Raw genomic sequence first — 21,840 nt, 5'->3', positions numbered from 1 at the left:
TGAGCTATCATCTCACACTGGTCAGAATGGCCATCATCAAAAAGTCTACAAACAATAAATGCTGGAGAGGGTGTGGAGAAAAGGGAACCCTCCTGCATTGTTGGTGGGAATGTAAATTGATACAGCCACTATGGAGAACAGTATGGATGGTCCTTAAAAAACTGAAAATAGAGCTACCATATGATCCTGCAATCCCACTCCCGGTCATATACCCAGACAAAACTATAATTCAAAAAGATACGTGCACCCCTGTGTTCATAGCAGAACTATTTACAATAGCCAGGACTTGGAAGCAACCTAAATGTCCACTGACAGATGAATGGATAAAGAAGATGTGGTACATATATACAATGGAATATTGCTCAGGCATAATAATGAACAAAGTAATATCATTTGCAGCAACATGGATGGACCTAGAGATTATCACAGTAAGTAAAGTAAGTCAGAAAGAGAAAGACAAATACCATACGATATCACTTATATGTGGAATCTAAAATATGACACAAATGAAGTTATCTAGGAAATAGAAACAGACTCACAGACATAGAGAACAGACCTGTGGTTGCCAAGGTGGAGTGGGGTGGGGAGAGAAGGATTCAGAGACTGGGATGAGCAGATGCAAACTATTATATACAGGATGGATAAACAACAAAGTCCTACTGTATAGCACAGGGAACTATAGTCAATATCCTGAGAAAAACCATAATGAAAAGAATATGAAAAAGAATATATATATGTATATGTATAACTGAAACACTTGGCTGTACAGCAGAAATTAACACAACATTGTAAATCGACTGTACTTCAATTTAAAAAAAATGAAATTACCTTCGTGTAGAGGGACCTGAAGCGGTCGGTGGCGCGGTCCAGCCTGCCCTGGACTTCTCTGTGGGTGGCAGAGGTGTCCAGGTGGTCCCGTTCAGCCCGGCCACCTCCCTCTCTCCTGCTGCAAGACTTGGCTGCTTCCAACACTCTGTTCCCAGAGATCGTGATGTACCTCAAGTCTCCTTTGTGTGAAATGACATCTTCCGAGAAGCTCTTCTGCCTCTTCAGTTTGGCCGCCAGACCACCGAGGTCGTCGGCACCTGCTTCCAGGTTCTCCAGCTCTTGTTCCGACTGCTGCAGCCACTGCTCAAACTCGCCGTAGTCGGCGTCAAACTTCTCCAGCTCCTCCTGCAGGGAGTGGGTCAGCCGCATCCTCTTCTCCGACTCGGCCAGCGCGCTTTCATAATGCGCCTTCAGCTCCTTCACGTTCCTCTGCAGCTTCTCCTTTTCTTCCGGGCAGAGGTGGTGGCCCTGCTTCTCCAGCAAGGCCTGGGCCGCCTGGGTGGCCACAAGGACGGCCTGGTGCTGGGCCACGAGCTCCGCATGCCGGGCCTGCGGGAGAACAGATCAGGCATCACGTGGATGCAGGACCCACAGACCCAGGACCCGCAGGCCTGCTTCCCATCAACCTGCCTAGGGTGCCCACTGTTTCCCTCTTAATGGTGAACTTCCTAAAAGCAAACGCTGCTTTGTGAGCAGCTAATTTTAAAATCTAATTTTAAAATTTCCCATCTTCTCTGGAAAGTACTGTTTTTGAGAAGTTTGGAAAAAATGGAATAAATTTCTGTTCCAGCCTTAAAACAAGCACCTACAATCTGCTCTCATTTTACACATCCCTTCCTTACGAGCCCCCTAAAGGGACTGTCAATGTCTTTACCTAATTATTGATCAAGGAAGTACAATATTTTTTCTTAGGAAATGATCCTGAAGAGATATTTAATAGGAAAAAAAGAATCTATAATTTGAAACCTATAAAAACACTACGATAATCAGTAAGCAAGAACAACATACATTCGGAGAAGCCCAAAGGAAGTTAGAGGGACACGTATAATAAAGGAGCATCTTGGAGCTGCTCAGCTGACTGGGTCTCAGTTTCCTGCACGTGGAAAATGGGACAGTAACCCTACCCATCACAGGTTTGCTGAAAGGAGCACAGGAAACCGCACACAGAGAACACTGCCCGTGGAGCCTGGCACATGTCAGGGACCAAAGTCCACCCTGGAGGCAAGAGCAGAGCGTCTGGCAGGTCACAGGTGTGGGGCAGAAGGGTCACAGGTGTGCACAACTACCTGCCCTCAGCCCTCAGCCGTGTGGGCCTCAGCGGCTAGAGTCCCTTCCTCTCCAGCCATAACCAGCTTCTTCCATCCATCCCAATATGCCATTAAAATGTGGTAAATAGCGTAATGGAAAAGAATACAGAATAGCATGTATACATATGCATAACTGAATCACTTTGCTGTACAGCAGAAACTAATACAACATTGTAAATCAACTCCACTTCAATAAAAAAAAAAAAAAAAAGCATAGTAATCCTTTTGGGCCATTTTCCACATTTCTTGTAATGGCTTACGTGGAGCCACACAGCCTGATCCCATCACCTCCGAGCTCCCTCTCCGACCTGGCCCTCCCCCTCCCCACACCACACACTCGGCCTCCCACCTCTACCCCGCCCCCACCTGCGGGCACGTCTGGACCCCTTTCTCCAGCTGTTCTCTTGTCTGGTTCCAGCTCTCCCCTCAGACACCTGCCTGCAACCCCTACCTCCTCTGAGTCTTTGCAGGAATCTCATACCCCCCTGTGGACCTACTCGGACAAGCCTATTAACCCTGAAAGATGGTCCCACCCCATCCACCCACCCGTACCTAACTTGGCAAAAAGCTACCACCTTCCAGCATCCCACAGAATTTGGATGTTTACTGCCTGCGCTATCATCGTCACCCCCCAGCAGGCAAGCACCAAGACAGGGAATTTATTTTGTTCACTACCTGGAACAGAGCACTCAGGGGCTGAGAAAATATCGCTCTATGCCATCAAGTGCAAAGGGCCAAGAAGCACTGCTGTGGGACAGCTGTTCCCGCGAAGTCCGATCCCAGCCGCCAGCCGAGAACAGACCCATCAATCCTTGCCCCCTTGTCTGTGACAGCACCTGCCACGCAGTGGGCACAGGACAAATACTTCTGTCTAAATAACTTTTCTCCCGCAGGCTTTTCTCTCTCTTCGTCATCTGAATTATAGTCATACGCCATCTCCATCTGGTAGGTCGGACAGATGTATATAGTACCTATAAGTCACCTGACCCATCCCTTCCTTTTACAGATGAGGGGAGACAGGCTGCAGGAGGAGAAGCACTGGGCCCAGGACACGTAGCACAGAGAGTTAGTACCAGAACCCTCGTGTCTCCCGAGGCTGGGCCATCTCTCCACTTTGCCAGGAGAGCAGGAATTTGTGAAGCACTTTCAGATTCTCATACTCTTCGCAGTGAAAAGTTCAGAAGGCAAACTTCATGCTGTGGCTAAAAACAAGTGTTTCTGGTAAGGCACCTGTATGTCTGGGTCCACCCTGGTATTTTTCACTCCTTTGGTCAAGTTACTAACCTCTCCTGACTCCTTTGTACCTGACTCACAGGTTCCTTTAGGAATTCATTAGATTTTTCATTTTAAGACACAATTACAGTCAGGTTCTGGAATAGCCCCTTGAAATTGTGATGTAATAAATATCCCAGCTCTTCTGGTTTCCTTTCTACTTCCTGTTCTAGAAGAGCTTCACAGAGAGCATTCTATTCCCAAGACTCCAAAGACAAAGACTCGGAGGCAAACAACAGAACTGCAAATGTGCCCGAGGCCCAGGCATCTGCCCATCAAAAGCCACATGCTGAAATAAAATGATCAACTATGTGACTCTTTAAAAATGGCTTTCAAATGTTCCCTTGGCTCCTGTAGCAGTATTAATGTTAGCCCTAGATTTTTCATGCAGTGAATTTTCACTCCTCTTCTCAGCCACAGCCTTCACCAAAAAGATGACCTGAAGTCTGGAGAGAACTTGAGTAAACTCAGGAGGGCTCAGCAAGCCCGGGCTGGAATTTAGCAGAGGGACTGAGCTCACAGCCTAGTTTAAAATCCCAACTCCATCCCTTACTAGAAGTGTAACCTCAGGCAAGACACCTCATTCTGTAAGTTACAGTTTCCCCATCTGTAAAATGAGAATAAGAATAACATGAATGATAATAATTTCATCACCATAATAATGATATTCTCATTTGACAGAGTGGTGGGGAGAACTAAATGAACAGAGTAATGAGTCACGATGGGAAGAGCTTTGAAGCGTGCCTGGCCCACTGTCACTGCTCTACGAACATTAGCTATTATTGTTATTTCTATTAATTCCTTACAAGTCTGCTTCATGGAGAAGAACACCACATCCAATGATGTATTTCCCACTGTTTTTCACTTGCTTAGAATTCTCACCATAACTTACACAGACATACTGATGACCCTAAAACAAGGACTTTACTCTCAAGGGTCCCTGAGGTTTGAAAAGATAACTCACCTGCTAAGTGCTTCCTGTCTTTACAGACCTGAAAATAGACTTTAACAAGATCATCTGTTTAAAACCACTCACCTTCATCTTCTGGTACTGCTGGTTCAGGTTCTCCTTGGTGGTCCCTACGTGCCCGTCAACATCCATATCCAACAGGTTACCATTAACTTCATCCTCTTCTCCCATCACCGACTTGCCATCACCCTCTTGAAAATGAGTCCCGTTCTGTTCAATGACCTGTTTCTGTTCCATCCCTGCCCTTCCTGAGTCTCTGTCAACATTTGCCAACCAGTCCAAAAGGTTTTCGATTTTGGTTTTGCTCTCTTCCAGCTGCTTTACAGCTGCAACCTAGACAGGAAAGGTCACAACAGATAACCTTGAACGTGGGCCGAGGCAAGAGTGTTAAGACTTTCCAAAGGCAAATACTTAGATCATTGAAAATCAGAGTAGGGAAATTAAACCAGACCCATAATGAAAACTGAACACACTGAAATTAAGCCTTACAGAGATAGGCAGTTACCCTGAAATTTCCACTGTTCTTAAAAACACATTCCAAAGTTTTAACTGTAATTAATGGACCTCACACATTTCACAAGTAGAAAGCCTGACAATCCCACTTAAATTGTTTTTAAAAGTTTAACAAAGCCTACAATCTACTATGTATAAAATAAATAAGCTACTAAGATATATTGTACAGCCCAGGGAAGATAGCCAATATTTTATAATAACTCTAAATGGAGTATAACCTTTAAAAATTATGAATCACTATGTTGTGCACCTGACACATATAATATTGCACATCAACTATACCTCAATAAAATTTTTTTTTTTAAAGTTCAACAAAGCCAGTTCTTCAAACTTTGTAGTATTTGGTCAATTGCATACATGAAAACCCAGAATTCTAGTCTCTGGTGCTAATCATCACTTATGACCACCTGATACCACGTAATAAATCAAGGCGCTGTTACACTCATCATTTTCAACAAAGCCGTAAGAACAGGGTACCACATATTTGAATAAGGACCTTTTCCGTTTCTTCCTTGATTGCTGTCGTCACAACTTTATCCAGCTCTTTTTTCGACTGTTCTGCCTTTAAGTTAAGCTGTTCATACTTTATCTTCGCTTCATTAAGTTTCTGTTCAATCAGAGCCTTATCTTCTCGTGACAGTTTTTCACCACTCTCTTTTAAGAAGTTCTCTGTGTTCTTCACTATTTCTGCCAATGCCTGTGCACTTCCTTGCATATCTTTCTGCAATTCCTTATAAAACAAAAGAAAAATAAAATCTTAGTAAATTACTACCTATTTAATTCTTCCACAATTGTAATTCTAAAACAGGGCGGGGGGGGGGGCAGAGAAGAATCTAGCACATACAGGTTGAAAAAGCATATTCAATACTCTGTTAATTTGAGTTGGTTTATTTAAATCACAATATTTAATATAATTTGAAACCTCAAAGAACATTAAAGAAAGGTATGAGATTTGCAAGTTTAACAAATGGATGTGGTTTGTAAAACACTAAAAACAAGTATTTACAAATGTAATCTATACAGATTTGCACATACCAGATTTTTTTATATTATGTGAGTACATTTATAAAGGTTTTTAAATACATGGTAATATTATCTATTCTGTTTCTAAACATTTAATTTTAACATATATCTACTGCTCAGGATAAAAACAAATAGTTCTCAAGGTTATGAGCTAAATTATTCCTAATGTAATTTCTATACTAAGATGATGATGACTTCTAAATACCAGAGCTCTATAAAATAAAATGTTTGCTTCTTTGCCCTAGCTGCTAGGAAGCTTAGAGTAAGATCTCTCCTCAACAGTTACAGCTTTCCTTTGTCTAGAGTTCTCTATGTAATTTTTCCTCCTTTACACTTTCATTCTCTATAGAGTACTATGTTTAACTCTTCATATTATTTTTCTCCATAGTTTTATTTTAAGCCTCCCCAAATTTTTCTAGGAAGTATTTGAATTGAAAGAGATACTGTCCAGTTTTCCCAGCACCACTTAGTGAAGAGACTGTCTTTTCCCCATTGCATATTTTTGCCTCCTGTGTTGTAGATTAAGTGACCATAGCTGTGTGAGTTCATCTCTGGGCTATTTATCCTGTTCCATTGATCTCTGTGTCTGTTTTTGTGCCAGTACCATACAGTTTTATTACTATAGCATTGTAGGATAGTTTGAAATCCAGGAGTATGATAACTCTAGCTTTGTTCTTTCTCAAAGTTGCTTTGGCTATTTGGGGTCTTTTGTGGTTCCATATAAACTTTAGGATTATTTGTTCTAGTTCTGTGAAACATGTCATGTGTATTTTGATAGGGATCACAATGAATCTGTAGATTTCTTTGAGTGGTATGGACATTTTAACAATATTAATTATTCTAATCCATGAATGCTATGTATAGAATACAAAAAATACAAGGATATATTGTACAGCACAGAGAATGCAGCCAACACGTTAGAATAATTTTAAATGGTATATCATCTATTGTGTTGGCCAAAAAGTTCATTCTGGTTTTTCCATAAGATGTTACAGGAAAACCCGAACGAACTTTTTGGCCAATCCAATATTAAATGTTGAATCACTGTGTTGTACATCTGAAACTAATATAATATTGTAAATCAACTATACTCTAAAATAAATAAATATTTTTTAAAAAAGAAAGAGACACTCTTTACTGAGTCACTACTATATGACATTAACTGTGCTGGTCATTTTACATAAAATATTTATTTAAGTCTGACAATAACATGATAGTGGAAATTTGAGCAAAGGCAGTGAGGCCCAGAGAGATTAAGTTACAAAGCTGACAACGTGTAGAGTCTGGGACAGGAACCTGAATGATCTCGTTACAATGAGAATGTTCTTTCTCCTGACACCAAAATAAAACTTTCTTTATCTGTCATTATTGTTTGTTCCTTCAGTGAAAAAAAACAAATTCCAGAGAACAATGAAAGGAATAGGATGGGGCTAAGAAAGAAAAAGAACCCAAACTCATGGCTATGTCTCCTGATTTGCAAGTGAGTTGGGCTTCAACAGATCCAGATTCTAACTCATCACACAAGCTATTTCCACTATCAAATCTCCTTTATATCGCCTCCACTCGATGTCTCACCAAAAATAAAGCCAGGAAAATTACCTGGCTTGTTGGAGCTGAACGTATGACTCTTAGTATAAAGTTTCAAGCTCAGGTCTGGGGGCGTCTTGGGTGCACCTTGCCTCCGAAAAGCTAAAATGATGACTACTTTCCAATAACCTGAACTGCTTTCCAAATACTAGTAATCAGTCTTAACATCAACTCAACCCACTAATGCAAAGCTAGGTTCTACCTCCTGCTTGGACTGGTACTTCTTTAACTCAGCCGTGCCATCTCCAATCATGAAGGCTTCTTGGTGACCAATGAGGCGGTTTTCGGTTTGGGTGAGGAGGTCACAGATGCCCTGGAGTTTCTCTCTGTACTCCTGCTGACGTTCCTCCACCATCTGAAGGGGGCAAAAGCAAAGCCTCGTGAATGTGGTCACCAACTCACTACTGTCATAGCTCTTTACGAGAACACATTTTGCAAGTTTCCTCTACATAAGCTCTCCTAAGTATGCTGTAAACATGATAGCAGTGGGGTACACACTGAGCAAGGGACACAGAAAGTGAGAGCATGTCTCATGTACAAGGAAGGAGATCCCATTTGGATGACACAGCTCAACAGAACACTGGCCACGCATATGTGTGAGAGATGGAGCTTCTGACCGACAGGAAGAAACATCCCACTTTCTGAAGCTCTTGAAACCTGCGACACACACAATTAATTCTGCAAAAGGATATCAAAACAGAAGTTAGTCGTGATTTGTCTGTTAAAATACTCGATACGTGTAAACAGGTTACCATGCTGGAGACCATGCTTGTGCTTCCAGAAGTGATCAAAGGAGCCTTGCACGCAATATCTCTCCTTAATCACTGTGGCTAATTCCATCCCCGCCTCTGCTCATTATTGCTATTGGATGGACCACCTCAATATAATTCGTTAAATCACCCTAAGAGATTAAATCAGCCATTACTTGCATCTTTTGTTTTCCTTTTATATACATACTAGTTATTCATTCTATAGCCATAGATCATGTTGACTAGGAGCCTGACACATGCCAGGCAAGGTCCTGAGGGTTTTAAATTCTTTCTTTCATCGGTGCCCACCATACTACCGGGTTAGCACTGCTACGATTTCTAATTTCCCAGTGAGAAAACTGGTTCAGTGACTTGTCCTGGGTCCCACAGCAAGTGAGTGGTATAAATGGGGTGTAAACTCAGGTGGCCTGGCTCCAGAGCCTGGCCCTACCCTGCCGTGCCCGCCCACCTCCCAAAGGGAAAAGACACCCTTAACCTTATCTATCCACATGTTCATCAATTTATCCCTGGAAATTTCTCAATGCATCCACATTTCTTCCTCCTAGAAAAAAAATCAAAACTCTCCTCTGAAAACAGTAGTTTGAGGGAGGTCATGAAAATTAAAATCAACTAATTATAGCCTTCTTACAGCACACAGCACTTTTATATACTGTAGGATCGCTATATTATACCCTGTTCACTCATTGCCATTCCAGAAAATCTCTCCTGTCTTCTCTTATCCACAACCTCTGGGGTTTACGTTACAGGTTTCACACTGAAGACCTAAATACCAAGAATTCCCACTCCGCAAAGAGAGGCGGACCTTCTGACGATCGAGATCTTGTTCTAGCTGTAACTGAGCCTCTAAATGTTCCACCTGGGTAGTTACTGATTCCTGCACGTCAAGGAAACCCTTCTGAGTTGTATTTAAGAGCCTCAGCAGTTGTCTGCTTTGGGTGGGAGACAGATCTTGTGCGTGTTCAGAGATGAAGAACTGCACGTCAAAGGCAGTGGTCTCCAACTGCGTTTTGGTGTGTCCGAGGTCTTTTAACACATTCTGTGAACAAAGTAGTATGAGTTACCAACAGCGAGTTAAGCCACAATAGAAAGTTTCTATTAACAATAACATTTATTATAAAATATGCTTCTTCTATCAGGGATTCAAGCTTTTATTGACATTTTTTCACAATTCACTGAGTCAAGCCATTCATTCATAATGAATGGTAGTGATGAAATTATTTCAATACTATGGTCATTAATACATTAAAAAATAATCCCTCTCAGAATATATTAACCTTGTCTGGCAGAGTTACTTGAAATGTAACTCCGCCAAAAGGTAAAGATCTAACTTGTGTACGTTTAGCACATTGAAGGGAAACAACATTAAAATACTGAATGGATAAAGAAGATGTGGCACATATATACAATGGAATATTACTCAGCCATAAAAAGAAATGAAATTGAGTTATCTGTAATGAGGTGGATGGACCTAGAGTCTGTCCTACAGAGTGAAGTAAGTCAGAACGAGAAAAACAAATACCTTATGCTAACACATATATATGGAATCTAAAAAAAAAAATGGTTCTGAAGAACCTAGGGGCAGGACAGGAATAAAGACGTAGACATAGAGAATGGACTTGAGGACACGGGGAAGGGGAACGGTAAGCTGGGATGGAGTGAGAGAGTGGCATGGACATATACACACTACCAAATGTAAAATAGATAGCTAGCGGGAAGCAGCTGCATGGCACAGGGAGATTAGCTCGGTGCTTTGTGACCACCTAGAGGGGTGGGATAGGGAGGGTGGGAGGGAGACACAAGAGGGAGGAGATATGGGGATATATGTATACATATAGCTGATTCACTTTGTTATACAGCAGAAACTAACACAACAATGTAAAGCAATTATACTCCAATAAAGATGTTAAAAAAATATATTCCTTGCTAATATTTATAATATCCATGTAATTGTGGCAGCACATACACGAGACCGTGGGAATTTAAAACATAAATCCAACAGGCCAGAATTTCAGTTTTCTGACTCGCAGGCCAGGAGTGTCACTGCCCGCCATTCATGAGGGAAGCTGTTCACTTAAGAACTTGGGGAAGAAAGGCAGGACAAAAATGATCAATACCATGAAGCAGCTACAGGACTGATTTAAATGATTATGTCTTTATGTGACTGATACATACATAAATACATAAATACCAGCCTCAACATGCAGTGGTAGTAAGAGTTTTATAAGGGCTGCAGGGACCTCATCAGAATGACATCTGTAAGGTTGTGATTATTTTATAGCTGTGTCAGCTGTGAACAAACACCTCTTAGAGAAAAAGGAAATAATCCTCTATAGCTTCAGCAAAGTCACATTTTTTCTAAACCTTTGTTACATTAAATCCACAGGTTTTCTGATGTACTTGGTCTTATTGACTTTGACACTTGCCTTGAGAAACTCCAAGCTTTGCTTTATATGTCCAGTATCTTGAACCATCACCACCTCCACATCCTTCACAGATGTGCTCGTCTCTGATATCCAACGTGAGAACAACTGAAGTTTGTGCAGAAATTCTTCATGGGAAACTGCTAGTTTAGACTAGAAAATAAAATTGCGTGTTCATTTCTGTCTGTCCCCAAATTTCAAATTCCTACAAATAATGATCCTGTGTTAAGAGCTTAACAGTTTATCATCTTATGACTAAATTTTCAAACCCTCAATTTTCTCCCAAACACTAGTTCTGACTCAACGTGAGACGGTCTGGTACCTACCATCTCGGAGTTGATAGCCAGCGTGATGTGGTTCATTCTTTCCAAAGACAAGGCGTGGAGGGAAGAGAAGGCCGTCTGCAGACTCTGGAGGCTTACACTCAGGTCCTCGAGATGTCCCCTGGGGAAGTCACCTGGCAGAGACTTTAAAAACTCCTCTGCCAGCGTCATGTCTTTTCTTAAAATTACACCAATTGGAGCCAATCCCAATTCAAATGTCTGCAAAAAATACACATCCCAGATATACCTAGTGAGAAACACAAATATAACTAATATTCAAAATATAAAAATGCTCTTTTTAATTTTCCAAATTAACATCAGCTGACTACCCTCCATAACTGGCAGCAGACAATTCTTACCTCTAGCTGTTTAAGTTGGTTCTTCAAAGCTTCTAGGTTGTTATCCAGAGACTTCTGGTTACCTAAGGGAGGCCTCATATCTTGAAGCAAAGCCAAATACTCGCACATCTTTGACCTGTGCTGTAAACACTGCTGTAGCTCATTGGAAAACTAAACACAAATGTGGACATGTTAATTCAATAGGCTTCATGCAGATTTTTCAAGCAAATAAAATGTATGGGATTATTCCCAAATGCAGCTACTTCCTTATAAAATGTAAAGTCCACTTACTTGTTCCATCAAGCCATCTCCAGAAGCCATGTCTTTTGACCCTGAAATACATTCCAAACGGTTTGGGGATTCAGCGCATAGCTCCTCCAGCCTCCCGTCTCTTGGCAATGCTGATGCACAGAAAGGAGAGTTTTCTGGTCCATTTTCTTTCATATTTTGTAAATTAAGGGAATGGGGGTTTTCTCTCTTGCTGTTAAGATCATCAAGAATGTGTGGCTTTTCATCCATCATCTCAGAAGCTGTAGATGATTTTTGATTCAATTCTCCACCCTGTCCTCCTTTCTCTGAATATCCATCAGCAAGCAGCTTGCAGAAAACATTTTCAAGTTGCAGAGGAAGAACTTCAGATGTCCTACCTCTTTTCTCTAGATCACACTCCATCTGAGTTAATTCTTTCATCAGTTCAAATGCTCCTGTAATTTTCTGGCTATACTGATTTTGCTTAAGTATATCGAGGAGCAGCTCAGACTTGAGGTTTGCAGTACAGAGCGGATCCTCTCTGCCCTCTGCTTTTAGTTCTGGCGAGTTATTCATGGGGGAAATGCCATAGTCACTGGTTTTAGAGTCGCCAGACACACCAGATGCTTCATTTACCAATGGTGATGAGTTAACTCTTTTAATTAAGTTTTGAATTGAAATGTTAGTATCTGCACAGGCTGAAGGTTCTCCAAGCTCTTGAGGATTCATATGACCTTCTTTCAATCTACCTTTTAAGATGTCCGTGACATCCTCAATCAAGACCTGAGATAACTCAGGAATCTGAACCTCGTTTTCCTGGACTCCTGAAGATGAGGCTGGTTCTCTTCGTGCCTGTTGCTCAATTACTCCTTTCTCACTGTTAATTTCTAAGGATGAACAGTCAGTGTTTAAAGTGTTACTGGAGTTATTTCTTATTGCATCTGCACAGAGTTCTGACTGCACGAAATCCGTATGTTTCCCAAGGCCTTCCGCATCTCTAAGAGGGAAGATTGAAGGTGTGCTTTCATCTCTTTCTGGTGTGAACTCAGGAATTTCTGATCCTCCTTCTGAGACACTTTCTTTAGTAGGAAGATCCTTTTGTTGGACCATCTCCTTTGGAGGTAAGTCTTCTTGGGCAAGAGCTGCCTTCTCTTTTGCATTATTAACTCCTAATTGCATGTGCTCATTCCTGGGAGGGGAAGCTACTCGAATACAGCTTGGGGTATCTTCATTTGGTTTCAGCATGTCTTTTGCTTTCACATTTTTAGCACAATGTTTTAAATAAGTACACAGATCAAGCTCTTTTTCAGGTCCATTGGTGAATGAATCTTTCTCAATCCTTGTATTCCTTTCAGACAACGTCATGTCTGAAGTCATGTCATCAGTGATCACTTGGGAAACTGAGGAATCGAATATTTCTTCATGATTCTCAAATTGAACGGGACTTCTGCTAACTATTGTTGGCCGATTCTTTGGTTCATCTTTAAGAGCTACTGTTGCTTTTTTAAGGCTTCCTTCCTGATTATGTTCTTCACTGTGTGTGATTTGTGGGAATGGAAATGGACTACTAACTAAATCAAGACACTCCCTTGAACTTTTACTGGGCAAAAGCCTGAGACATTTATTAGCTTCTACAGGACCTTCTATAAGCACTTCTCCTTTACCTGCACACATTTTATGAACCAATGTTTCATTTTCTATTAGTATATTGTTTTTGTCAGCTCTCCTTTTAATTAGATCTTTTCCATTGCCTTGAGGATCTTTGTCAGTTACAGAGACTCTGGATGACAAATGGCTTTCCTCCGCAGGTTTTACTATTAAACTGGGCTCAGAACAAGTGTCTTTATCAGAAGATGAGTCACCCTGAAGTGTCACATTCTCATAATATGGATTTCCACCTTTCACAGAGTCCATATATTCTGGCCCTTGAATCAACTTAACCCCTGTGTTCTTTAGATCACCCGCTAGTTCAGAAGTTGAACTGACACTAGTATTAGGTAAAACACCAACAGGGCTTAAAGTGTTTTCCGATTCAGTGTCTTTCATGACAGATAGCAACTTATCCTTAAGGACCATCTCATGATTCAACAGATCTTTGCTTTTTCGAACAACCTCAGTTGTATATTCTGGAAGGTCACTTCTTTCAGGAACCAAGCTACTTTTACTACTTGATTCTGGCTGCAAAACATTTACACTTTGCTGTTTCTCCAAAGAACTATGATGGTGCTTTTGATCCGGGAGAATCGTTCTATTGCTACTTTGACTCACATGGCTGTTTCCCGGTTTGGGTGCAGTGGTGACACACACGGGGACATCCACATCCTCAGCCTTGTCCTGGCACACGGGCTTTCCATCCTCACCTCCTGCTCCTTCTTCTTTGGCATCACCACCACCATCGTCATCATCGTCGCCCTGATCATTACTGTCACAGTCAGAGTCCCCGTAACTTTCTTCATTTTGCACAGAATCTAAATGATCAGGATCAGATTTAAATTCTTGTCCAGTTACGTACTCTCCTCTCCCTCTCCAACAGCCAGCATCCTCAGGATTTAATGGAGTTCTGAAGCTCCCTTTTCTTCCTACAATTTCATGGTCAGTCAATGAGTCAGACTCATCACCTTCAAGGTCATCTGTGCTGTCCCTTTCTGATACGATTTCCATCAACCGTCCATTCACCTCATAGGAGGCAAGTGAATTTAAATGGATTCTTTCACCAGCATCGAATTCTGCTTTCTCAGCAACTATGAGAAAATCCTGCAGAGACTGTGCTTCTCCCCTCACACCTAAGCTATCAACCAGTCCCCCTTGGGTCCCCAGAGAATGTTCATCCTCTTTAGAAACATCATAAAAAGCCTCTCCAGGAGGAGCGGCCCAGTCATCTTCCTCTGGCAGCGTGTCATAGTCCTCGGGCTGCAGACAATCATGGTCACCACCTTCCAGAAGCAGGGAATCATGGTCACCATCTTCAAACAAGGGCATGTCATAAAAGTCAGCATCGCTGTCTGTGTCTGTTTCTGTGTTGCTCTGCTGATCATCCAGCAGTGATGTTTCATAGTCACCAGCACTGGCGCTGACAGTTTCTTCAAATGATGGGGTATGAATGTGAGCCATGTTGATGTGATGACCACCACCCCTCAGGGGCGGGGCACAGGAGGACCCTTCCACCGTGGACTCACTTTGCTCGTCTTCGGGTTCCTGATGAGAAGCAGCAAGCATTTTTTCATCATTCTGATCTTGTACCTGAGGATTACTATAACCAATACTGAAAGATTTTTGTACAGTGTGTTCTCCCTGTAAACTGATGTTGATAGCTGCAATTCCCAGAAACTGGTCTTGAAATTTTTCTCTTATTCTTTGACCCGATAACATGGTTTGGTCATTGAATGGCAATGTAGAGGCTTCACATTTATTTCCATTGTTCTCTGCAGCGTGTACATCATGAAAACTTCCCTGACCGGTCCTCAGTTTATCATGACTTAACAAGGCACTCAGCCTGGGGGAATAGTCAAAGAGAGTTGAATCCCTGCTAATATTATCTTCATTCACCGTTTCATTCAAATCACAGATTCTACTAGTTTTCGATTTTACTATAGGACTTATCAAATCACTTGCAAAGTTTTGAAGGTTTTTAGAATGACTACATTCATCTGCATGTTCCTTTGTTTCTAATTGGCTTTGATTTTCACCGTTTTCAAGTCTGTTTTCAGAGTCTTGTCTGAGCAGGCTAACTTCAGCAAGTTCAGGCTCTGTTAGATGTGATATCAAACTAGGAACACACAGGCTGGATGAATTCTTAACTTTATAATCAGTTGCTAGTCTATCTGCCACGTTTTCTGACTGGCAAAATTCACTCCTGGTAACATTAGTTCCCAGTTCCTGAAACTCTTCATCTATGGCATTTTCAGAGGTTCCTTTACGTTTAGGTTCTCTGCAATGACATTTATCAAAACTACTTGGTGTAGCTGTACTTTCACTCGTTTCTTTACTTGCAGCATTATTCAGAAATACGCCAGGGAGTCTTATGACATCAAGACATTCTTTTACAGGCGTGTTCTCATCAATTTCTGCACCACAGCCTTCCAGGAGCATCCCAACAGCGTCATTCAAGTCTCCATCGTACAGCAAAAGCCTCTGCCCTGTGTTTGCATCCATATAGCTATTTATCATCAAATAAGACAGGAATAATTTTTTAGTGTGTTCTGAGCTCTGAGTCTCCACTGGCTCTTCTCCATCAAAAACATCTTCTTCTTGCCCGTAATCATGGACCACGGATGGTTGGAATTTACAAAAAGAGAGCCATCTTCTGGAATTTTTACAAGCTTCAAAATCTCCCAAATCTGGCATTTTATCGGGCAGTGTTACACTTTTTAAAATCGATGCTGTGTGATTATCTATGATTCCGAGTTGCGCGGCAACGTCCAAACCAATGACTTGAGATGTTTCTGGAATGTAAAGAGCAGCGATTTTCTGTCTGCCGTTCAGGATCTTAGATGCCAATTCATTGGTAATCAACTCCTGCTGCAGGGAAGAAGATGTAGGGAATATCTCCCCAGAGTGAGGCCAGATGAGGCCCACGTAGCCTCGCTGAGCCTCGAGGACCAGAAGGGCACTGCTGGACGTTATCAGATCACACTGGACCGCCTCGTCAACAGTTAAACGCTTGGCGGGGTTGCACTGGATGATTCCGCCTGTTTCCACCTGGTAGGTGAAGATACTGTTGGCAGTGTCTCTGTCCATCACCCCCTCTGCCACGGCTTCTTCTACAGTCAGTCTCTGACCAGACTTGGAATTGATCAGACCTCCTGAAAGCAGCTGCGCACCCAGTAACCTGAACATGGTCTCACGGTCTATGAGGCCTTCGTGAGCTGCCCTTAAAATGCTTAAGTTTCTCCCACATTTTAACGTTATCCTGCCTCCTTCTTGTGGCCTCACAGGCAGAAGCCGCACCCCTGTGTTTTCCTGTAAAATACTTCTTTGCATGATATCTATTAAAGACACCTTCTCAGAGGTGGAGGGGTCGATAAGATCTTTACATAGATTCTGCCGTTCCAGGATTTTAGAAAATAAGGCAGAGGAAACCAGGTGCTGCTGGAAAGCCTTCTGCAGCGTCAGCTGTTCTCCTGTGGCCGGAATAATGAGAGAGCCCGTGGAAAGCAGGATCTCAAGAACTCGGATGGCCATGGGTTCTGAGATCACACCTTCAGCCAGAGCATCCAGCACTGGAACTGTGGTGGACGACACAGCAGAAATAATCTCCTTCGTTTCACTGAGTTCTTGGAGTTGGCTAAGAACCTGCTCATCAATAAGGCCATGATTTTGGGCATCTTTGAGGTCAAAGCATGTTCTTAATTCTGGTGAAACAAGCCCAGAAATCATGAGCTGGGTCTCAAGCAATCGGATCCCCGTGTCATAATCAATGAGGCCTCTTAACACGGCCTGAAAGACAGAAAGGACTTCTCCCGTGCCCTGATCAATGGTGCCTGCGATGACTTTATCCAGCTGAAAGGAAAGCATGAAGTCTCAGTCAGTGACATGAGGGTGGGCAGAGCGTCATGAAACTTAGTTTGCGTTTTCTTATAAAAAAGACACTTCGACATAAAAATCCTCTACTTACCAAGACGCGGCAAGGCTGTGAGTGTTAAGCAGCTCAAATGCACAAGTGATCTATGTCAGTGATCTATTCGAGAGCACAGGATGTGATAAAGCTTTGAAAACGACATGCATCTGTGAACTGAAAACTTCATATCGTGTACATTAAGAAGGTTAGTGAGGACACAGGAAACGATGAGGGTGAGGAAACAGGACACACACCTAGAAGGCAAACCATGCTCTCTGCAATCGGGTGAGATTAGTGTCCTGACACAAGAGAGAGTTTCAAACCCCATGCTATTGATGTTTACAGCATACAGACTTCTTCACAGATAGCCAAAACCCATGAGCCAGAAAAATCGTTACATACCCTCAAAATACGACAAATAGTATGTAAAGTACTCCAGGGAGTGAGGGAATTGAATATAAAGATAACTTTTTGAATACTGGATTTTGTGTTGAATATGTGTTGTCAAGTTTTAAAAGTTTAAGGATAGGCCAAATTTTAAGCTATTTCTGTTATATTTTAAGAAGATGCTAGAGCATCCTCGCTAAAACGTATGGCCCAGTATTTCTCAAATAAATCTCATGGATATCTCTGAAAATCAGACAAATCCCCTAATACTCCAATGTCACCTTTAGAGGTGACTCACAGACTATTTTATACCATCATATTTATACAGTAAAATATCTATCATATCTATATAACATGTATCTATATAACAGTAGAGGAATGGCTTTGACAGAGAAGAGTTAGAAAAATGAATGATTCTTTCCTTTTACCATGCAAGGCAGAGATTAAGATGTCACAGAAACTGATGACAGCAAGTGTAAGACTGCATTTAATGAACAACACTGAAATCTCCTAGTACTTAAATAAACCCCACCCATGTTTCTTCCATGTACACAACTCAAGGTCATTTCTTTGTCATTGACATATATTTCTACAATCATGCAGTTAAACTAAGAGTCTTAAAACAGCCTCATGTTCTAAATAAATAACATTACCTTCTCCTCTACCTTTATATCTCCTAAGGTTTGTGATTGTTGTAGTTGTTTCAGAGATTCACTAAAGAATAAATTATAACTTTCTTGGAGAGTTTTCACTTGTTTTTCCAATTCATTTCTTTCTTCGTCTGTCATTCTAAAATAACCAGAAAGTATGAAAAGACGAATATAAGTCTTCAAGTGATAAAGATGACACACTAGCCTCGATGATTTTGTAAAGAATACTTTTCTAAATTAGCATAGGGTCATAAAATATAATATAATCTCATATACAGATTGCTCAGGTCTTAGAATGGTTGTATATGAAAATTAAGGATGGCCCTTATGACCCTAAAAACATCCAGGAATCCTTCTCTTGCCTAGAAAAGGACTAAAGGAAAAGAGTGTAAACTAATATATCAGTACCTCTCTAGCATATACAAATTTCTAAAATAACAACTGCTGTTATCTGACAGAGGGAAAGATCCCATTGTTAGTTCCAACACAGAAAAGGGACAAGTAAGGTACCATGACTCAAGATGAAACTTGTTCAAGCAGAAGGATGAATAAAGAGGAAATTTATAAGGAAATTTACCCAATTTCCTTATAAATTTAACCTAAGGTACAATATAAAATCATTCTAGAGTAATTCGAAAGATGACAGACAAAAAATATTTAAGAAAAGGGTAGATTCCTTTCCTGCCTGAGGCATTAGCTGAAATATATGAAGTGCCTTGTTGCAAAAAGTAGGATCAAACCACGAGAAATTAAGTTGCCACAGTTCTCAGCTAAGAAAATGAAGAACGTATTTACACACATTTTCCAAAAGGTAGGTCTTGGAGAGTAAGTACTACTCAGAATCAAGACTTGGCTTGGAATCTTTATAACTCACTAGCTACAGATCCTAAACTCTCTGAGCCTGTTTTCTCATCAGCAATATATGGGGATAATAAGTACATTTCAGGGTTTTGGTAAAGACCAAGAGTGACGAAAAGTGACAATTAAATAGCTAAGTTTATAGTCTTAGGTTATTATATTACTGAGTAAACTTGTGATTGAGTCCCATTTTTAAACTCTACATTGCAATTTACCATCCTCTACTTTGCTAAGAGTTTTGAAGACCACTCCCCTACTTCAAATAAAAGACCTAATGAAAACCAACATACTTGTCTCCGTGTTTAGCCAGAAAGAGCTGCATAGTTTGCAGTGCTTCAGATAATTGTTCCTTCTTGACTGATATTTCCTCACTGGAAATCTGCGAGGTAAAAAAAACACACTCAAGCTCTTCCTTCACAAAGACGAGACAACAGTCATTTTAAAAAACTCCAAGTTTTCATCAAGACCCACATGATGGGAATATTTTCAGGTGATCTGAGTCAATAACCCATCAGTTATTACTGGTTTGCAGGCCTGGATAAGAAGACTGCTTTATTGAGAATGCACGATGAAGGAAAGTCCCGCCCTCTAACCCTAAGGCCATCATTTCCACGAGGAAATAATAGTACCACATGATATGGTTCTTGCATTTGTCCCGGCCCAACCACGAATAGGGAATGCCTTAATGACACCCCAGGTGGCCAGATGTTCAGCACTGGAACATCGTCATCCTCAAAAAGATACATGAACATGAACAAAAACCTTCCCTTCTTTCCCCCAAGCTCCTGGATACAATGCTCCTTTGGAAAAAAAATTCCTCTCTAGAAGTATTCCTCTCTAGGTCTGCAGGTCAAGATTAAATAATTTCTATTACTAGGACTTCACTTGCAAAAGTCGCCTGTGACAGACAGAGAAATAAAATTGACCTGTTTACTTTCTCCTAATTCCTCTCTGTATCATTTCTGAAGACCTAGTATCAGAAAGTAAATGCCATTCTTTTAAGTGAGCAGAAATGAAATGATGGGACAATGAAAAGGTGTATTTTCCCCAGACATATTCTACTGAGAGTCAACCTAAAGTCTATTTTTCATGGCTATAGGTAATCATGAGGCCACACTGATTTTTTGAAAGACACATTTATTACTGACATCAAATTACCTTAAATTTCCTTCAACAGAGAGACCATCGAGTGTTATTCAAGATTTATGACTGAGGCCATGATCTGCATTGCAGAAGTATCTGTCTACTTTTATGTCTGCTAGGTCTAAAACTAAAACTGGTTGGTAAAATTTTGGAGAATTTAAAACTACAGAATGAGGAAATACCAAGCGTTTATAAACCACGTTCCTGAAAAGAAACTTGTTCTCTCAAGAAATCCTTGCTAAGTTTGTGTCCCTATTTTAGCTCTTTTCCTATTTGACAGGGGGAAAATGAAGAAGATGTTTTAAATAGTCGCATAAAATTGTTTTGAAGGTTTTGGGTTTAAAACACTACATGTAATTTTCCTTTCCAACTTATTTCCCCCACGCTCTATAAAATGTAGTTTGCTAGACTATGAGCTAAGCTGGCTTTATTTCAACTGAATGAGAATTCAAGTAAATACTCAGGTCTATAAACCTCTCCTGGGGGAACCTCAAATAAGGTTCACCTGCCTCATACCATAGACGAAATTAGACAAGATGCTGAAGCTCTCTGCTATTGGATTATGTCAAAAATGTCTGTTTCAAGTGATGACAAGTGTGTATGGATGCAGAGCTGGAAGGGAAAGCTAATGATCGCCTCTGTAGTTTCCACAGGTCAGGCAGGACCAGGAGGGCAGTGCAGGAAACATAATCGAGAAAAATACTGCTTACTTAGTGGGAATTTATTTTTTAAAATATAGCAGCAATTCCAGCGTTATCAGTAGCAGCAGCAAAACTGCTTAACTCAGTGCCCTAAGAGCTTCAGGTGGGACAGCCCAAAGGACACCTCGGAGCAGTAACATCTCTCGAAATGCAGCCACTCAACTTATGTCAAGTAGTGGGGTTCAGAACACAGCCTACAGTACCAAAGACTTCATTTAGGGAAGGGAAAGGATCTAGAATTTCCAGTGGATGATGGGAGAACACTTCTTTAGGAAATAGAAAAGACTCAGAAAAGCACAACTAAATTCGATCCTCAAATGTTAACATCTTGGTCTGCAGTTTGTTGTTCTTGAAACTTTTTGTTTCTATTTTAAGAAAGAGCTTGCAACTCTCTATGACACAGAGTGCATGAATGTACTCAGGGCACAAAACAGAGTGACTCTGCTCTCCTGCAATGCTCATCAAAACGATCAGGAAGCAGATCTCACTGTGAGGAAAAGCAATCCCACATATTGGTTGACTAACAGTGAGACTAATATTGATGAAGTCCAGGTTTTGGAAGCCGAGACAGCTTCTTCTGCCACATACTGTGATTCTTTGGGCAAGTTACTTAACGTCTCTGATCCTCATTATAATTGCGTATAGAAACGGGGGAAACTAAAGAATTGAAGGGTTTTTTTTAGGTGGACTGTATCAACTCGGTAAATTCTCCCCGCTATAATTATTGATATTATCATTATTATTAAACCAGGACCTCGGTGAGTACCTTTTGCTTAAAGAAGGAAGACTTTTCAGCCTTCTCTCCATCTTTCAATGTCTTGCTGATATTTGATACCCATTTTTGTAATTCTTTGGCTTTTTCAACATGCTCTTTCTTTTCTTCTTCCAGTGACTTCTGAGAGGTGTGAGTGGTTAAAAAAAAAAAAAAAAAAAAAGATATATTC

General features: G+C 41.0%; 1 protein-coding gene across 19 annotated transcripts in view; it reads right to left on the bottom strand.

The window, feature by feature from the left end:
• DST (dystonin) overlaps positions 1–21,840 on the bottom strand; it is a 502,757-nt gene that overhangs the window by 127,504 nt on the left and 353,413 nt on the right. For 11 of the 19 annotated variants that reach the window (XM_082347108.1, XM_082347103.1, XM_082347107.1 and 8 more), the window contains 12 exons: positions 21,663–21,791; positions 19,343–19,431; positions 18,198–18,333; positions 11,643–17,099; positions 11,373–11,522; positions 11,017–11,232; positions 10,694–10,843; positions 9,073–9,306; positions 7,703–7,855; positions 5,387–5,620; positions 4,444–4,710; positions 829–1,377 (listed from right to left, as the gene is read on the bottom strand). In XM_082347108.1, coding sequence (XP_082203234.1) covers positions 829–1,377; positions 4,444–4,710; positions 5,387–5,620; positions 7,703–7,855; positions 9,073–9,306; positions 10,694–10,843; positions 11,017–11,232; positions 11,373–11,522; positions 11,643–17,099; positions 18,198–18,333; positions 19,343–19,431; positions 21,663–21,791 — 7,764 coding nt within the window. The remainder of the gene's footprint in view (positions 1–828; positions 1,378–4,443; positions 4,711–5,386; positions 5,621–7,702; positions 7,856–9,072; positions 9,307–10,693; positions 10,844–11,016; positions 11,233–11,372; positions 11,523–11,642; positions 17,100–18,197; positions 18,334–19,342; positions 19,432–21,662; positions 21,792–21,840) is intronic. The other 8 variants (XM_082347095.1, XM_082347102.1, XM_082347096.1 and 5 more) reach the window with 4 other exon arrangements.

This window comes from Balaenoptera borealis, assembly GCF_965194805.1.
Source record: "Balaenoptera borealis genome assembly, chromosome: 12".
Taxonomy (NCBI): domain Eukaryota; kingdom Metazoa; phylum Chordata; class Mammalia; order Artiodactyla; family Balaenopteridae; genus Balaenoptera; species Balaenoptera borealis.
The sequence above is the reverse complement of the archived record's forward strand: the minus strand, read 5'-3'. Positions and strand labels throughout refer to the sequence as shown.